At 41.4% G+C, this 18,781-nt stretch overlaps 1 protein-coding gene across 2 annotated transcripts in view; it reads right to left on the reverse strand.

Moving 5' to 3' along the window:
* Window positions 1-18,781, reverse strand: part of LOC140487770 (breakpoint cluster region protein) — a 457,801-nt gene that overhangs the window by 54,626 nt on the left and 384,394 nt on the right. For both annotated transcript variants that reach the window (XM_072587008.1, XM_072587009.1), the window contains 2 exons: window positions 18,198-18,257; window positions 10,851-10,960 (listed from right to left, as the gene is read on the reverse strand). In XM_072587008.1, coding sequence (XP_072443109.1) covers window positions 10,851-10,960; window positions 18,198-18,257 — 170 coding nt within the window. The remainder of the gene's footprint in view (window positions 1-10,850; window positions 10,961-18,197; window positions 18,258-18,781) is intronic.

Genomic DNA, 18,781 nt, shown 5'->3' on the forward strand with positions numbered 1-18,781 from the left:
CAAACGTTTTGTGACACATGCACCAGAACACACATATTCCCTGCAAGTCAGAATTCTGCAAGTGTTCTCCTTTGAAGCAGTACTCTGCTTCTTTATTCTTCCTGCCAAAGTGAACTGCTTCATACTTTCCCATATTATATTCCATCTACCAGAGTTTGGATTACTCATTCTAGCTTTAAAAATGAAATCAGGTTATAAAACACTAGTGTTGAACAATATTGAATTTACTATTTCACACTTCAATTAGCAGCCTCTTTCAAAGAAAGCAATCTTCTATAGAAGAATAAAACTGATTTTCTCATATCTCTCTCTATTTTGTGTAAGTGACTGACATACATCTTGAGAAGTACTTTGTTTATGATCTTGAGCTGACTGCTGGAAGCTACATGGAAAGAGATTGGTTCAAGTTGCTTTTCAATTTGACGTGCTATATGACATAATTGGCACTTTTTCCACACAAGCTGATTAAAATCAACAACTCAGGGATGAGGAAAATGTGGCTCCACAATTTTCAGCCAGTTGAATGACTCCCCACCACACGTTTTTCTCCTGACTGTCTGACTAATGCCCCAAAATTGCACAGCACCAAATCAAAAAATTAAGTCCACTGCCTCAAGGGCAGGTTATTTCTGCAACCTTTTGGAGATGACTATTAACATAGAACTTTCTCTCCTCTTTATATACTTCAAAGTGAATTTTCAGAAAGGATTAATCTGGATTTTTATGAGATTCATTGATTTGTGTTCAGGTTGAGTTAAAGACCTCTGTCTATTTATGTTTATATAAATATGCTATGTCGTTGTTTATGATTCTATCTTGCTTTCAGTTGTTGCTCCATCATTGACCACCACCTCTTGAAGTTCAATGAATTGAATTTATATTGAATGACAGTAGCTGCAAATTTCTTTGTCCAGTATTTCAGCAGTACCCATTTGTAAATAACCGAAGAAGTATGCTATGTTACATTACTCAGCCATTTTAATGCCTTTACAGATACTACTTGAAACTGAAGAATATGAAAACAACTGGCAAATCATACTACCTACTGGCCATCATCCATCCTCTCAGCCTGCTCTTTCTCAATCACCCCCAGTCCAAACCTCACTCAGGGCCTTCTCCTGCTCAGACCAACTCTTCACATTCCTAACCTTCTGTTGATGAAATCATGCCCCAATAAAGTCCAGCTTTCAGCCAACTCCTGCTAAAATGCACTTGCCCCCAATCTCTTGCTCAAATCCCATTCCCTTTGGGTCCACTTTCAAAAGGGCAGATTTTTTTAAAAATTTGGAACTGTCAAATGAGAGAAATTCTCTGTACCTGATACGCTAACAGAACAACCTTGCTGGATTATGTCCATGTGAACCAAAGTTAGGATCATGGTAGAACTATTTTCCATTGTAATCACATTTTAACTTACCATCATCTTCTAAAAGGTAATTAGGGACAGATAACAAAGGCTGGCCATAGCAACCTCTGCCTGGCCTCAGAAAGCCAATACTGAGTTCTCTCTTTAATCCACCAAGAATTATCACTTGCATTTGACTTACTTTGTGATTGGAAGATGGTACACAGCACCAGGGCATCCCAAACTCAACTGTAAACCAAGCTTGGCTTTAGGCTCCAACCCCAGAGGAAAGGGAGGGAGATTACAAGCAGCCATGGTCACAGCTAAATCCCACACTCAGCAGCAGGACCTGTGAATGCTTAGGATTCTGCTACCCAACTATCCGGGATGAGGATACCTAACCTGCCAAGATATAAGCCTCAATGGCCAGAGTTTCTGTTCCGCAAATAGGCAGCATCTTCCCCAGTAGTGCAGATCCAATTGGTACCAGATGAAATTGAGCCATAGTCACACACAGACAGTGGAAACAGGAGCAGTGACAAGAATCTAAGTGCATGCAAGGTGCAGAAATTCAGGTTTGGAGGTTGGGTGGGGAATAGGAGAAAAAGAATGGGATGAATGAGTCAGTCTAGTTGGGAAGCAAGTCATAGAGTCCTACAGCACGGAGCCAAGTCCTTTGGCCGAAACTGGTCCATGCTGACCAAAATGTCCACCCATTTTAAACCCATTTCCCTGCATGTGGCCCATATCCTTCTAAACCACCTTCAATCCCCGCATTTGTCCAAATTACTTTTAAATGTTGTATACCTGTGACTCCACTTTCAGAGAATCATGCACCTGAAAATCTGCCCTTTTGAAAGTGGACCCAAAGGGAATGGGATTTGAGCAAGAGATTGGGGGCAAGTGCATTTTAGCAGGAGTTGGCTGAAAGCTGGACTTTATTGGGGCATGATTTCATCAACAGAAGGTTAGGAATGTGAAGAGTTTGTCTGAGCAGGAGAAGGCCCTGAGTGAGGTTTGGACTGGGGGTGATTGAGAAAGAGAAGGCTGAGAGGATGGATGATGGCCAGCAGATAACTTCCGCTGGCAGCTCATTCCATATAGGTACCATCCTCTGTGTGAAAAGGTTGCCCCTCAGGTTCCCTTTCATTCTTTCCCTTTAACCTTAAACTGATGCCCTCTAGTCCGCGAAACCCCACCCCTGGGAAAAAGACTGATCACATTCACCCTATCCATGCCTCTCTTGATCTCAAACACTCCCGTAAGATCCCCCCTCAGTCTTTGACACTCTAAAGAAAGAAGTCCCAGCTTGATCAAACTCTTCCTATTACTGAGACCCTTGAGTCCTGGCAACATCCTTGTAAGCTTCTTCTGCACTCTTTCCAGTTTAATAACATCTTTCCTATAGCAAGGTGACCAAAACTGAACACAATACTCCAAGTGCAACCTCATCAAAGTCTATACAACTACAATATAACTTCCCAACCTCGATACTCAATGCCTTGACTGAAGCAGGCCAGTGTGCCAAAAACTTTCTTCACTGCCCTGTCTACCTGTGACTCCACTTTCAGAGAACCGTGCACCTGAACTTCAATGTCCCTCTATTCCACTACATTCCTTAAGGCCCTACCATTCACCATGAAACTCCTACCTTGATTTGAGTTTTCAAAATGCAAGTCCTCAAGACTTATCTATATTAAACTCCATTTGTCATTTCTCGGCTCACTTACCCAGCTGATCAAGGTCCTCCCGCAAATCCTGTTAACCTTCCTCACTGCCCACGATACCGCCTATTTTAGTGTCATCTGCAAACTTACTAATCTTGCCCTGTACATTTTCATCCAAGTAATTGATATAAATAACAAACAGCACTGGGCCCAGCACTGACCCCTGAGGCACTCCACTAGTCATAGGCCTCCAGTCTGACGAGCATCCTTCCACTATCACCGTTGGCTTTCTACCACCAAGCCAATTGTGTATTCAATTTGCCAGCTCCCCCTGGATTCTATGCAATCTAACCTTCAAGAGCAGCCTACCGTGTGGAACCTTATCAAAGGCCTTACCACCATCTCAATTACACTCACTGTCTGCCCTCGTCAACATTTACTTGTCACTTCATCAAAGAGCTCTAACAAATTTGTAAGGCATGATCTCCAATGCGCAAAGCCGTGCTGACTGTTCCTAATCAAACCCTGTCTTTCCAAATGGTGGTTCAATAAATTCAGGATGTGTGGGAGTGGTAGAGGTAGTTGGAAAGAGGTGCTGCTAAATGAATGAAAGGGGTTGTTATTTCATAGAGTTTATTTTCATAGATTCCCCTTAGTGTGGAAAGAGGCCATTTGGCCCAACAAGTCCACACCGACCCTCCGAAGAATAACCCACCCAGACACCATCTGCCATGGAATAACGTACCCCATAGGTACATGGATGGGTGCTTAATCTAGGTTAGAAGTTCGGCACAACATCGTGGGCCGAAGGGCCTGTTCTGTGCTGTATTGTTCTATGTTCTATGTTATTCCCTAGTTCAAGAAAGGGAATAGGGATAACCCTGAGGAATACAGACCAGTCAGTCTTACGTCAGTGGTGGGCAAATTATTGGAGAAGATTCTGAAAGACAAGATTTATGATTATTTAGAAAAGCATAGTTTGATTAGAGATAGTCAGCATGGCTTTGTAAGGGGCTGCTCATGCCTCACAAGTCTTATTGAAGTCTTTCAGGATGTGACAAAACACATTGATGAAGGTAGAGCAGTGGATGTGGTGTGTATGGATTTTCGCAAGGCTTTAGTAAGGTTCCCCATGATAGGCTCATCCAGAAAGTAAGGAGGCATGGGATACGGGGAAACTTGGCTGTCTGGATACAGAATTGGCTGGCCCAGAGAAGACAGAGAGTGGTAGCAGATGGAAAGTACGGAGCTCAGTGACCAGTGGCGTTCCGCTGGGATCTGTTTTGGGACCTCTGCTCTTTTTGATTTTATAAATGACTTGGATGAGTAAGTGGAAAGGTGGGTTCATAAGTTTGCAAATGACATGAAGGTTGGTGGAGTTGTGGATAGTGTGGAGGGCTGTTGTTGGTTGCAGTAGAATATCAACAGAATGCAGAACTAGGCTGAGAAGTGGCAGATGGGGTTTAATCTGGAAACGTATGAAGTGATTCATTTTGGAAGGTCAAATTTGAATGCAAAATATAGAGTTAAAGGCAGGATTCTGGGCAGTATGGAGGAACACAGGGATCTTGGGTTCATGTCCATAGATACCTCAAAATTGCCACCTGAGTTGACAGGGTTGTTAAGAAGGCATATGATGTGTTGGCTTTCATTAGCAGGGGAATTGAGTTTAAGAGCCACGAGAGTGGACTTGTTGGGCCGAAGGGCCTGTTTCCACACTGTAAGTAATCTAATCTAATCTAATTATGCTGCAGCTCTAAAAGGTCCTGGTTACACCACACTTGGAATATTGTATTCAGCTCTGGTCGCCTCATTATTGGAAGGATGTAGAAGCTTTAGAGAGGGTGCAGAGGAGATTTGCCAGGATGCTGCCTGGACTGGAGGGCATGTCTTATGAAGAAAGGTGGAGGGAGCTTTCTCACTGGAGCAAGAAGGATGAGAGGTGACTTGTTAGAGGTGTATAAGATGATAAGAGGCATAGATAGAGTGGATAGCCAGAGACCTTTTCCTAGGGCAGGAGCATAATTTTAAGGTGATTGGAGGAAGGTTTAGGGAAGGAAGTAGGTTCTTTACATAGAGTGGTGGGTGTGTGGAATGCATTGCCACAGTGGAAGTAGAGTCAGATACATTAGGGACATTTAAGCGACTCTTGGATAGGCACATGGATGATAGTAAAATGAAGGGTATGTTGGTTAGTTTGATCTTAGAGTAGGATAAAAGGTTAGCACAATATCGAGGGCCAAAGGGCCTATACTGTGCTGTACTGTTCTATGTCCTACAAACAGTTGAGCAAGGAACAGGAGGAGGCCATTCAGTCCTTTGGGTTTAACTGTAGTGTCATTTCCACATTTCCACCTTCCCAAATAACTTTTCACGCCCTGGAACTAGTGCAAAGCCACTGCCTACCTAAGTTGACGATATAGCCATGACTGACAGCTATAATTGTGCCAGCTCAAAGCACTGGGTATACTTCTGACCCAGTGTGCAACTCACATATCCCAATTAACTCCTAAGCGTACCCCAACAAATTCTGAACAAGCTCCTTAACAACTTCAATTGACTTAATTATAGAATTTCTGATGAAGAGCGTATGCTTGAAACGTTGACTCTCCTGCTCCTTAGATGCTGCCTGACCACTGTGCTTTTCCAGCACAACACTTTTTGACCCTGATCTCCAGCATCTGCAATCTTCACTTTCTCCTAGTTAATTCTCGAATTGGGCGGTTTGCCCGGGGTCAATATCTCCCATCTTGATGAAGCCGATCAATAGTGATGAGGAAGTAAACTAGCACACAGGTCATGAGGAATAATTTTAGCACACAACTGCTTGCCCCCTGCCTCTTCCTGGCAGAATCTAAAAATCCTAACCTTCACCCTTAGTCCAATTAATTTATTTAGCAATATTTTATTAGTTCGAATTTAAGTCCCTCATTCTTGCTAGAGCCCTGCTTTTCATTATTTCTGAAATTGTTTTGTCTCTTCTACCAAGAAGATAACATCTCATCATTTTCTGATTCCTGATTATGATTTCTCCTGCCTCTGTGCGACCAATTGACATTCACTCACTTCTTCCAACTTACATACAAATTGAACCACTTACATTCTGTTTTACATCGCTTGCTGGTCTATTCTCATATTATCTTATCCCTTTCCTTCAATACCTGGATCCTCCATTGCAGAATGCTAAAATCCTCCTCTTAGGTTTATTATTCTTTGAAACATCATAAATGTTTTATTATAAACAATATTATAATTTTATTAAATTTAAGTATTACATTTTATTATAATAAGACAAAGAACTCCAGATGTTGAAGATCTTAAACAAACAAAAACGTAGATTGCTGGAGAAACTCAACAGATCTGGTAGCATCTAGAGAGAAAGAGAGTTAATGTTTCAAGTTCTGGAGAAGAGTCATTCCAGACAGCAGCCATACCAGACTCAAAACATTAATTCTGTTCCTTTCTCCAGACATGCTGCCAACCCTGTGGAGTTCCTCCAGTAATTTCTGTTCTTGTTGTTATACATCAAGCACTTTAGATGACTTTCACGCCAATGTAAAGGTCGTCTTTTTACCACCGAATACCATATCACTACTTCAGCCAATGGAACAGGGAATCATAGCCTCCTTTAAGGCTTACTATTTACTCCAGACCTTCTCACAAGTAGTCAGGACTACCCAAGATGATGCAACGACCTTAAAGGAGTTCTGGAGGAATTACAACATCTACGTTGGCATCAAAAACATTGCAGACTCTTGGGAGGAAGTGAAAGGAGTCTGGAACAAATTGTGCCAATTCACAGATGATTAAGTTTACAGCTGAGGACATTGCCAAAGCCAGGTAAGCTGTGGTTGATCTTGGTAATAATCAACTGCAGTTAGACATCACTGAAGATGTTGTCTTAGACTTGCTTGAATCCCATGCTGAAGAACTGACCAATGGGGACCTCATGGAGCTGCAATGATAGATAGCATTTGAGGAAGGAGGCCGGCACCTAGAAACCCCAGAACGGAAGAAGTTTTTGACGAAGGTGTTAGCTGAGGCCTTTCATCTCATTGAAACAGGGATGGCAAAGCTCAAGGAGCAAGATCCTAATGCAGAGAGGTTCACCAAAGTTTGCTGGATAGTACCGATGGTCTCAGCTGCTAAAGGCCATTTATAATGAGAAAAAGAAAAACTCTGTTCAAGCCACCCTTGATGCTTACTTTAAGAAACTGACTTCAGAAGTAAACCCACACTGTCCAGCAGAACCAGACCCTGACTCTCCAGCACCAAGGCCATCCTCTCCAACACCAGGCTCATCATCCAATTAATAAAGTCATCTTAATTATTAATTAAGGCCTCTTCCGGCATGCAAGACATCAAATGGAACAACAGTAAGTGTTAACCTTTAATCTTTTCTTTTCTATCTAAACAGTTTAAGAGATGTTTCTTTAATGCTTTTTATACCTGAATACACACACATTCTCTCTCTCTTTCAATTATAAATACTGTACTGGAGTTACATTTATTATTATTACTGTATTATTATATTTAAATTAAATTACATTAAATACGTACAGGTAGACAATCCTTTATCAGATATCCTCGGGACCAGCTGTCTTTCAGATCTTGCAATTTTTTGGATAAAGGATTAAATGACATTTTCATAGTAAAATTAAGAAAATATTACCAAAAGTAAAATTACTGGACAGCAGACGCAACTTTGATTTTTACGAACACTGAGACAGCATTGATGCCTGCCAGTGCTGGGCCACACCACTACATCACGCCTGAGTGGCGTGGGTCAAGTGGGTGTGGAGTTGAATTAAATGTCTACACGCTTACTGAGAAAAAAAGTTCAGGAAAAAAAAAATCCGGATTTCGGAGCTTTTTAGATTTCAGGATTTTGGATAAAGGATCGTCAACTTGTACTATATAGGAAGACAAATATTTGACTAATTGATGTTAGATGTGAACCACACGTAACTGTTCCAACTTACATACAAATTCGACTTACAAACAGACTTAAAAACGGAACTTGTTTGTAACCTGGGGACTTCCTATAAATGTCTCATTCCTTGATCTAATATCATGTTTAACACCTCGGTAGCCACAGTTGGACCATGTTTCTCTTGGAAGTTTCAGGTCTAGTTTTCATAAACTTATTTATTATTGCTTCATTTATTTTATGAGACTTTCCTAATCTTACAGTCAACATCCTCCCTCGTACTTTATGCAGTTTGAAATTTTGAATTTACTAAATGGTTTTCAAATTTAGTACAATATTTGATCATATTACAGTAATTCTTCTTTAGAAACCACTTTACTACTAAGCAATTAACTCCTTTGCATTGCAAAATACTAACTCCAAAACATTCTGTTTCCTGTGTGGTTCCACTACATTCTGCTCTCGAAGAATATTTTCCATATACCCTGTTATGATTAGATTAGATTAGATTAGATTAGATTAGATTACTTACAGTGTGGAAACAGGCCCTTCGGCCCAACAAGTCCACACCGCCCCGCCGAAGCGTAACCCACCCATACCCCAACATCTACCCCTTACCTAACACTACGGGCAATTTAGCATGGCCAATTCACCTGACCCACACATCTTTGGAGTGTGGGAGGAAACCGGAGCACCCAGAGGAAACCCACGCAGACACGGGGAGAATGTGCAAACTCCACACAGTCAGTCACCTGAGGTGGGAATTGAACCCGAGTCTCTGACGCTGTGAGGCAGCAGTGCTAACCACTGTGCCACCGTGCCGCCCACCTGTGCCACCGTGCCGCCCTCCGTGCTATTTCCTCAAATTTCATTAGCCTTATCTATATGAAGATTAAAGTTATCTAATGTTACCATATTATCCTATGTTACATATGCTGTTGCAACTGTGTTGGCATGTAAAGAACTCCCAACAAGTCTTTTGTCCCTTATTTCTTATCTCCACCTAAACTAATGTACTTTTGATTTTCCAAGATTTTTTCCCTCCACAGTATTTACCCTATCCTTTATTAAAAGGTATTCTCTTTCTTCCATTTCTATCTTGGCTAGTTCTTCTAAAAGTTAAATAGCTGAGAGTATTAGTTGCCAATATGTCAGTCATGCTTCTGCAACATCTACGAGATCATATCTATTAACTTTTATTTGTATTATGCTTCATCTAATTTACTGAGAGTACCTTCTACATTCTACATACCTTTAGCTCTCCCTTTTTTCAACTTTAATTGTGGTAACCTCTAATGCTTGACGACTCTTGTTATTCTTTCGACCTTTCCCACACTCCTTTGCAACTTGGACAAAGTGAGGACTGCAGATGCTAAAGAGTCAGAGTCAAAACGTGTGGCACTGGGAGAAGCACAACAGATTTGGCAGCATTCAAGGAGGAGGAGAGTCAATGTTTTGAGCACAAGTCCTTCATCAAAACTGCTTACCTAAAATCTACGATAGAGGCTTGACATTTCTCTTGTTGATTTTGAACCCTAATCATAATTTTTTCCTGCATCTTCTCACCATCAAACTGCACCCCTGCAACCTCATCCAAATTGATGCCAATCACCAATGAAAACCCCTGCCTTCCGCACCGTTCTTTCAACCATGCTTTTAATCCTCTTATTTGTTTCTCCCTATACTAATTGTTTTATGGCTCAGTATTCAGAAGTTACTGCCATTGAAGTTATATTTTTAATTTGGATTCTAACTTCTCAAGCTTTCCTAGTAGACTATCATTCCTAATTGATAGATATATGGATTACAACAACTGGCTTCTCCCTTTCCACCCCAGGTACTTCTCCAGCTGGTTATTGGGCATGTTGTTCTTGTAATGATTGGAATTAGTTGGGAACTACAGACATACAAGCAGCTTTAAACCACAAGTGATTAGTCCAGACCTGGGATCCATGTTGTATGATTTGCATGTCACATTGTCTCTTCATATTACACTGTAGTACACTTATGCAAGTGTAATATTATCATTAATTGATTTGCATATTATTATAAAAAAACATTTTTGTCTGTGATTCATGAGCACAGTTATTACCACTAGACGAATAGTCTTTTGTTGTAACAAGGAGGAAGAAATTGGCCAACATTCTGCACCAGTAAATGTTATATTGACATGATCCCAGTATAAGTTCTGATCTTTATATGGTCTGAAATTTCTGACCACAAAAATCTGAGATTATAGTTCTACATTCTTCCCCTTTTCAGCTTCTGCTGGATGCAATTCTTGTTCCCTTCCAACATTTCTCCTTTTCTTTACTGGGGATTGGTTAGCTCAGTTGGGTGGATGGCTGGTTTGGATTGCAGACTGATGCCAATGTGTGAGTACAATTCCTACAATGCATGAGGTCACCATGAAGGTCTTGCCTTCTCAACCCCACGTCGCACTTGAGGCATTGTAACCCTCACGTTAAACTCACCACTAGTCGCCTCTCTCAAATCAGAGAGCAGCCTTATGGTCCTCTGAGACTATGGCAACTTTACGTTTACTTCCCTTTCTCTTTGACCTCCTTTAAGTGGTTGTTCTTCATAGGTGAAGTCAAACACTCAGCTGTTCAATTACAGAGGGCAGTGCAGGCATTCTCTATCTGGCTCTTAATTGATGTCCAAACGTAAGAACACCCTAATCTGGGACATTAAATAGTGATCAGGAGTGGGAAACCCTGCTTGAATTTTCTTCTCCTTAGCCTGAGACACAAAGGCCAATTCTGGCAAACCTCCTGAAAACAGCTGATCAGAAGAAGCACTCGACAACCTTGTGGTTTTGAAGAGTTATGGTCCATCTCTTCACTAAACCATAGCAGGTTTGTAATGTGGAAGCATACAGTAATATTGACAGGTGATATTTACTCACTTAGTGACTATTGCAATCTTTACACCAAATACTCCAGTTTGTTTCCGAGATGGCATCCGTTTCAAACTGAACTCCCGACTGGTGAATTTCATTGATAACTTCACCTCAATCTAGGGAAGAGAAAACATTACTGATCTTTGGACATATTGTAAAAAGCGATACTGCAGAATACTAAGAATACACAAGTTTATTAAACAATCTATTTACTAACTTTTGGGCATATGGAATCATCAGTCTGGTACGACAGCAAAAGAAACAGCTAGAAACTGTCTTTTCTTATCCATTACCTGGATTTAATTTCAGCCAATTAGAGAAAGTGAAATGAGAAGCAAATCTGCCATATTAATGGTTGACTGCAGGGGTCCGAACAACAGTAACTTAGAAAATTTTACTCCTATTCCCAGAATGTTTGATCGCAAAGTCTATAGAATTGGGCAGGAACCTGATTTTTTGGAAAGCTAATTTCTGTTAGTGAAAATAGAAATGATACACTAGTATAAACAGAATGTTTGTCTCACTATCAAAGGAGCCTTACTCTGCAGCTATCAAAACAACACTGAGCGTAATCTAGGAATGCTGAATGCTAACACTGATTATTAATTGTATTGTGCGGTGATTTGGTCCCTTAAATCAGAGGGCTACTTAATAAAAAAGAACACTTCTGTGTATTAGTTTTCAAAAGATTGGAGCTAAGGGAAAAGCTATTCTACTGAGAGTCAAGAATCATCCAACAGAGTCATGAACAGAGCTTATGTTACAACTGCTGGCAGTGGAGTGGATTGTAAGAATGGAAAAGTAAAGTGAATAATGGAGGGAGAGTGGGGGTTTGTGGGTGGAAGACATGTGGTGAAACCCGAAGGACACTGGCATTGGCAAGGACAACCTCATTAGTAATGGCAACCTTAGAGTAGTCCCAAAAACCAACTGCAAACAAGAAAACACATACAAGGGAAGGTGGAGGGAATGCTAAGTGGACCTGTTCCCCTATTCGTGACAGATGCTCCATTATTTACAGGGTCAGGCCATTTCACCCACTATGACCCTTTGTAATTCATTGTGTATCAATTTGTTGAGACATGTAAGATAAAAGCAGAACTTTATCAAGTAAACCCTACCAACAATTGGAAATGTGAGTCAGCCACAGGACCTACCTCAACTGTCCCAGGAGAAGCACATTTAGTCTGCAAATGGGATTGTCATTTTGAGCAGGACCCTGAGAATTGCTCGCTGAAACAGAGCATCATGAGCTCAGTACAATCACTAGGAGCTAACTGTTTAAATAACTGACTTTGGTTTCATCATAGGAGATACAGTGATCAAGGAGGGAATTAAATATTCCAAGGATATGCAACATTTTTAATAGAAATTTCAGAGTGGCAAAGGAGGAGTAGTAGCCCTGATAGTAAGGATATCAGAAAGACATTAGTGAGGACGATACTGGCTCAGAACATCATGATGCAGAAAGAGTATGAGTGGATATAGGAAATAGTATAAATCAAAAAAAAGCTCATGGGAATAGTTGATAAGTCTTGAACAGTAGTTTTTTTTTAAGATTCCCTCAAGTGTGGAAACAGGCCTTTCGGCCCAACCAGTCCACACCGACCCTCCAAAGAGTAACCCACCCAGACCCATTTCCCTCTGACTAATGCACCTAACACTGTGGGCAATTTAGCATGGCCAATTCACCTGACCTGCACATCTCTGGACTGAGAGGGGAAACCGGAGCGCCCGGAGGAAACCCACGCAGATACGGGGAGAATGTGCAAACTCCACACAATCAGGCACCCGAGGCTGGAATCGAACCTGGGATCCTGGTGCTGTAAGGCTGCAGTGCTAACCACTGAGCCGCCCCATATAATGATGACAAAGATAATGTTAAAATTATGGGGGAGTTTAAGCTTCATATAGGTTGGAAATCAAATTAGCAAGGGCGATCTAGAAGATTAGTTGCAGAATGCTTTTGTGACAGTTTCCTGGAGCAATAGTTTATAGAAACCAACTGGGACAAAGATATTTTAGATCTAATAGTGGGCAATGAGGCAAAGCTAATTAGTCATCTTGTCGTAAAAGATCTGCTGGGAAACAAGTGATATGAATGAGTTCCATATTAGGTTTGAAAATGACATAGTCCAATGATGAACAAGCATCATGAACTTAAAAGTCAAATGAGGGGAGAGCTGATCAAGCTTGATTGAATGAATAGACTAAAAGTTCCAGTGGCAAATACATTTTTATACATTTAGGACTACTCCAAGGATGCCATTGCCAATGTGGTTGCCTTTGCCAATGTCAATGTCCTCGAGGTTTTGTCACACTCACCCACACCCCAAATCCCTGGGCTGCAATGGAAATTGTAGAGAAAAGGTTGCACAGTCTAGAGGCTCTCATTAGTGCAACCTTGGATCAATGTTTAAATACTGCATGTGCCAATCAGGGATCCCAAAGTGTCCCTTAAACTCAGAGGTGAGTCAGAGGCAAGTATCGGGAGGCCTAGCATTATTGTCTTCCTAACTGCCTGTTTTATGAGCTGTTAACAAAATTGAGGTTCATGCAATCAGAAAGTCAGTATCAACTTGGACAAACTGTCAGTTTAAGAGGAGAAAACATTCAGTAGTGGTAAATAGTTTTTTTGGACTGGCAAATGGTAGATACCTGTTCCTCAGATGTATTAATAAGGCTAAATGAAAAATGTAAATATTGCAATATTGAGTACAATTTCAAAGTCTGGTGAAGGTGTCAAACCTGGAGACATGGCAAACAATGAACATGACACCTGTCCATGTGCCTTTTAAAGGTTGACTCTATCACTTTCTCTGGCAGCTCATTCCATATAATGCACCACCCTGTGTGTGAAAAATTTGCTCCTCAGGTCTCTTTTAAATCTTTCCCCTCTCACTTTAAACCTGTGCCCTCTTGTTTTGGACTCCTCCACCCAGGGAGAAAACTTGACCTATTCACCTTATCTGCGCCTCTCGTGATTTTATAAACCTCTATAAGACTAGCGCAGCCAACTACGCTGCAGGGAAAAAATGTTTCAGCCTATCCAGCCTCTCCTGGGCCCTGGGCCGAATGGGATCTATCCTAGGATCCTCTGGGAAGCAAGGGCAGAGATTGCCAAGCCTTTGGCATTGATCTTCAAAACATCATTGTCTACAGGAATAGTGCCCGAGGACTGGAGGATAGCAAATGTGGTTCCCTTGTTCAAAAAGGGTAGTAGAGACAACCCTGGTAATTACAGACCAGTGAGTCTCACTTCAGTTGTTGGTAAAGTGTTGGAAAAAGTTATAAGAGATAGGATTTATAACCATCTAGAAAAGAATAATCTGATCAGGGACAGTCAGCATGGTTTTGTGAAGGGTAGGTTGTGCCTAACGAATCTTATTGAGTTTTTTGACAAAGTGACCAAACAGGTAGATGAGAGTAAACAGGTTGATTGGTGTATATAGATTTCAGCAAGGTGTTTGATAAGGTTCCCCACAGTAGGCTATTGTACAAAATGCAGAGGAATGGGATTCTGGGAGACATAGCAGTTTGGATCAGTAATTGGCTTGCTGAAAGAAAACAGAGGGTTGTAGTTAATGGAACATGTTCATCTTGGTGTCCAGTTATTAGCGGCGTACCGCAAGAGTCGGTGTTGGGTCCACTGCTGTTCGACACTTTTATAAATGACTTATATGAGGGCTTAGAAGGGTGGGTTAGTAAATTTGCGGATGACATTAAGGTTGGTAGAGTTGTGGATAGTGACGAAGGATGTAGTAGGTTGCAGAGAGACATAGATAGGATGCAGAGCTGGGCTGAGAGGTGGCAAATGGAGTTTAATGTGGACAAGTGCGAGGTGATACACTTTGGATGGAGTAATCGGAATGCAAAGTACTGGGCTAATGGTAAGATTCTTGGGAGTGCAGATGAGCAGAAAGATCTGTGTCCATGTACACAGATCCCTGAAAGTTGCCACCCAGATTGACAGGGTGGTTAAGAAGGCATACAGTGTTTTGGCGTTTATTAATAGAGGGATTGAGTTCCAGAACCAGGAGGTTATGCTGCAGCTGCCACACTTGGAGTATTGTGTACAGTTCTGGTCACCGCATTATAAGGAGGATGTGGAAGCTTTGGAAAGGGTGCAGAGGAGACTTACTAGGATGTTACCTGGTATGGAAGGAATGTCTTAGGAGAAAAGGCTGAGGGCCTTGAGGCTGTTCTCGTTAGAGAGAAGAATGTTGAGAGGTGACTTAACAGAGACATACAAGATAATCAGAGGGTTAGATAGGGTGGAAAGGGAGAGCCTTTTTCCAAGTATGGGGAAGGCAAACACGAGGGGACACAACTTTAAAGTGAGGGGAGATAGGTATAAGACAGATGTCAGAGATCGTTTCTTTACTCAGAGAGTAGTAAGGGTATGGAATGCTTTGCCTGCAATGATAGTAGATTCGCCAAGTTTAAGTACAGTTAAGTCGTCATTGGACAGGCATATGGACATACATGGAATAGTGTAGGTGGGATGGGCTTCAGATTAGTAAGACAGGGCGGCGCAACATTGAGGGCCAAAGGGCCTGTACTGCGCTGTAATGTTCTATGTTCCTTTTAACTCAAACATGCCAGCCTCAGTAACGTCCTTGCAAATCTATTTTGCACCCTTTCCAGTTTAAAACAAATCTTTCCTATAGCAAGGTAACCAGAATTGTTTGCAGTACTCAAAATGTGGCCTCATGAATATCCTGTACAGCTGCAACATGACATCCCAACTCCTGTACTCAACACTCTGACCGATGAAGGCAAGCATGCCAAATGCCTTCTTCATCGCTCTGTCTACCTGTGTATTAGCACACACTGACCTCTCTGTTCAATAATACTCCCCAGGTTCCTACCATTAACTGTGTAATACTGCCCTGGTGTGTCTTACCAAAACGTAACACCTTACATTTATTCTTCAAAGAGATATAGATCAATTGGGCCCAAGGGCTTTGGAGTAGCAGATTGAACTTAATTTAGATAAATGCGAGTTTTTTCATTTTGATAAATAAAACAAGGGCATGACTTATACAGCTCATGGCAAGGCCCTGAGTTGGATTGTCGAACAGAGATACCTAATGGTTCAGGTACATTGTTCTTTGACAGTTGCGTCACAGGTAGACAGGTTGTTGAAGACGACATTTGGCATGCTTGCCTTCATCGCTCAGAGCTTTGAGTACAGGAGTTGGGAAGTCATGTTGCACCTGCACAGTGTGTTGCTCATACCACTGAGTACAGAAGTTGGAATGTTATGTTGAGGTAGTACATGTTCAGGACGTTGGTGAGGCCACTTTTGGAGAACTGTGCACAATTTGTGTTGTTCTTCTATAGGAAGGATATTATTAAATTCTTAAGTTCAGAAAGGATTTGCCAGGATTTTACCAGGACTGGAGGGGTTTAGTAATAAAGAGAGACTGGATCAGCTGGGACTTTTTCCACTGGAGTGCAGGAGCTTGAGGGGTGACCTCATTGAGATTTATAAAATCGTAAGGGACATAAATAAGGTGGATAGCAAAGATCTTTTCCTGGGGAGGGGCGGGCTCAAAACTTGGGGGCATTTTTAAGATTTAAAAGGGACTTTTCCGCACAGAGGATTGTTTGTATGTGGAATTGTGTATTGGAGTGTCAGAATAAATGGTAGACGCAGGTACAGTTACAACATTTAAAAGACATTTGGATCGATATATGAATAGGAAAGGTTTAGAGGGATATAGGCTAAATGCAGGCAAATGAGACTAGTTTAATTTGGTAAACTTGGTCAGCATGGATGAGTTGGACCAAAGGGTCTGTTTTCATGCTCTATGTCTAAATGCAGGATTATTAGAGAGATGACTGAAGGTGGTTTAACCTGAGGGTCACCACGCCTTGGTGAGGGTGGTGGTTGAGAAGGAGAGTCTTTATGGTAACTTCATCTGGTGTGGGAATTTAATCCACACTGTTGGCATCACTCTGCATCACAAATTAACTGTCCTAATTGACCCCTGGCTGCTAAGTAGGGTCACATTGAATGGTGGAGTAGGCCTGAAGGGCTTACTCCTACTCCATTTTCTGTGTGATGCATTTTTGCAGAAAGAATAGGGAGAGGCAATGCAGAGTTAACAGCATGGACCTAAAGCATGTGCAGGAACTGAGGGAGCTACAGGTTCATATGCATATGCCTTTGAAGGTAGCAGGAAATATTGACAGATGACTGAGTAAATGCATATATGTGATCTTAGGATTTATAAATAAAGCTGTTGAGTGCAAAAGCAAGACAGTTATGCCTAACATTTATAAAGCTCTGGTCAGGCCCATAACTAGAGTACTGCAGGAAGAATGCGAGGATCCTTGAAATATTGCAGACAAGGTTTACCAGAAGGATGCCTGGGCAGAAAAGATTAGATTGGAAAAGCTGGAATTGTTCTCCTTGGAGCAAAGCATATTAGGGAGAGATTGGATTGAAACATATGAAATTATGACAGGTTTAGATAAGGTAGACAAAAGTTGTTCTCATTTCCAGTTGCATGGAGTAGGGAACAAAGATTGGAGATTTTGGGAAAGTAATTGTGAAGAACATCTTTTTACATAGTGTGTGATAATGACTAGGAACTTGCTGCCTTTGAGACTGGTGAAAATGGATGATCTCAAAAGGAAATCAGATAGGCACTTGAGGCAAATAAACTTGCAGTGACACCAATTAATAGTTGGGGAACAGGACTGACTGGATTGCACTATACAGAGCTGGCATGGACGTGATTGCTGAATGGCCTCCTTATGTGTGGTTATTACTCTTTCTACCAGATGCACTGTTGCAACTCAGAGGCTCCTTTGACTATCACCTAGATGGACAAGGATAGCAGGTGCATGGGACGTTCCCATGCAAGTTCCCCTACAAACCACGCACCAAGCTAACTTGGAACTGTATCGCCATTCCTTTGTTGCCATCGGGTAAAACTCCTAGCACTCTCTCCTTAATATCACTGTATGGTGTACTGCACCACATGAACTGCAGTAGTTTGAGAAAGCAGCTCAAGGGCAAATAGGAATGAACAATAAATGGTAATCTAGAAAAGGATGCTTATCCTACAAACAAATGAAAATAAAACTGACAATACTTGTTTGGAGGAGATTTCAGTTTTCAGTTTGATACATTTGACCTTACATTCATAGTTAGCCCAACATTAGCCTATAGACTAGCTCCACCTGTCAAATCAGATCATTAGTTATTTTTAATCTTTAATTTTTAACTTATTTTCCTGATGCTCACCATACAAACACATTTACACCATTTTTGAGAAAGAAAAAGAATGTCATACATTATCTCAGTGCAACTACTTTCAATTTAACATAGCAACATACCCCATTCATTGTTATGACAGTTCTTTGCCAGTCCTTGTCCTGCAACACTTGTGGTTCCAGCTGAAAACAGAAAAATAAATTGACTTGCACAGCGATATATACGTTACAATTTATTCAATGCCTATAGGGTTTAATACTGATTTTGTGCAGTCACTTTCTGAGCAAAAATATGATTGTCATTAAATACCTGATCAGAGTCATAGAGTCCTACAGCATGGAGACAGGCCCTTTGGCCCAAACTGGTCCCATGCTGACCAAAATGTCCATCAATGCTAACCCCATTTCCCTGCATTTGGCCCATATTCTTCTAAACCTTTCTCATCCATGTGCTTGTCTAAAACCCTTTTAAATGTTGCTAATGTACATGCCTCAACTGTGTCCACTGGCAGCTCATTCCAAATGTGTACCACCTTCTCTGTAAAAAAGGTTGCCCCTCTGGTTCCCTTTTATTCTTCCCCCTCTCACCTTAAACTGATGTCTTCTGGTCCTCAATTCTCCAACCCTGGGAAAAGGACTGAGTGCATCACCTTATCCATGCCTCTCGTGATCTTATACACTTTTATAAAATCCACCCTCAGTCTCCC

Source organism: Chiloscyllium punctatum, chromosome 17 (genome assembly GCF_047496795.1).
Source record: "Chiloscyllium punctatum isolate Juve2018m chromosome 17, sChiPun1.3, whole genome shotgun sequence".
NCBI classification, from domain to species: domain Eukaryota; kingdom Metazoa; phylum Chordata; class Chondrichthyes; order Orectolobiformes; family Hemiscylliidae; genus Chiloscyllium; species Chiloscyllium punctatum.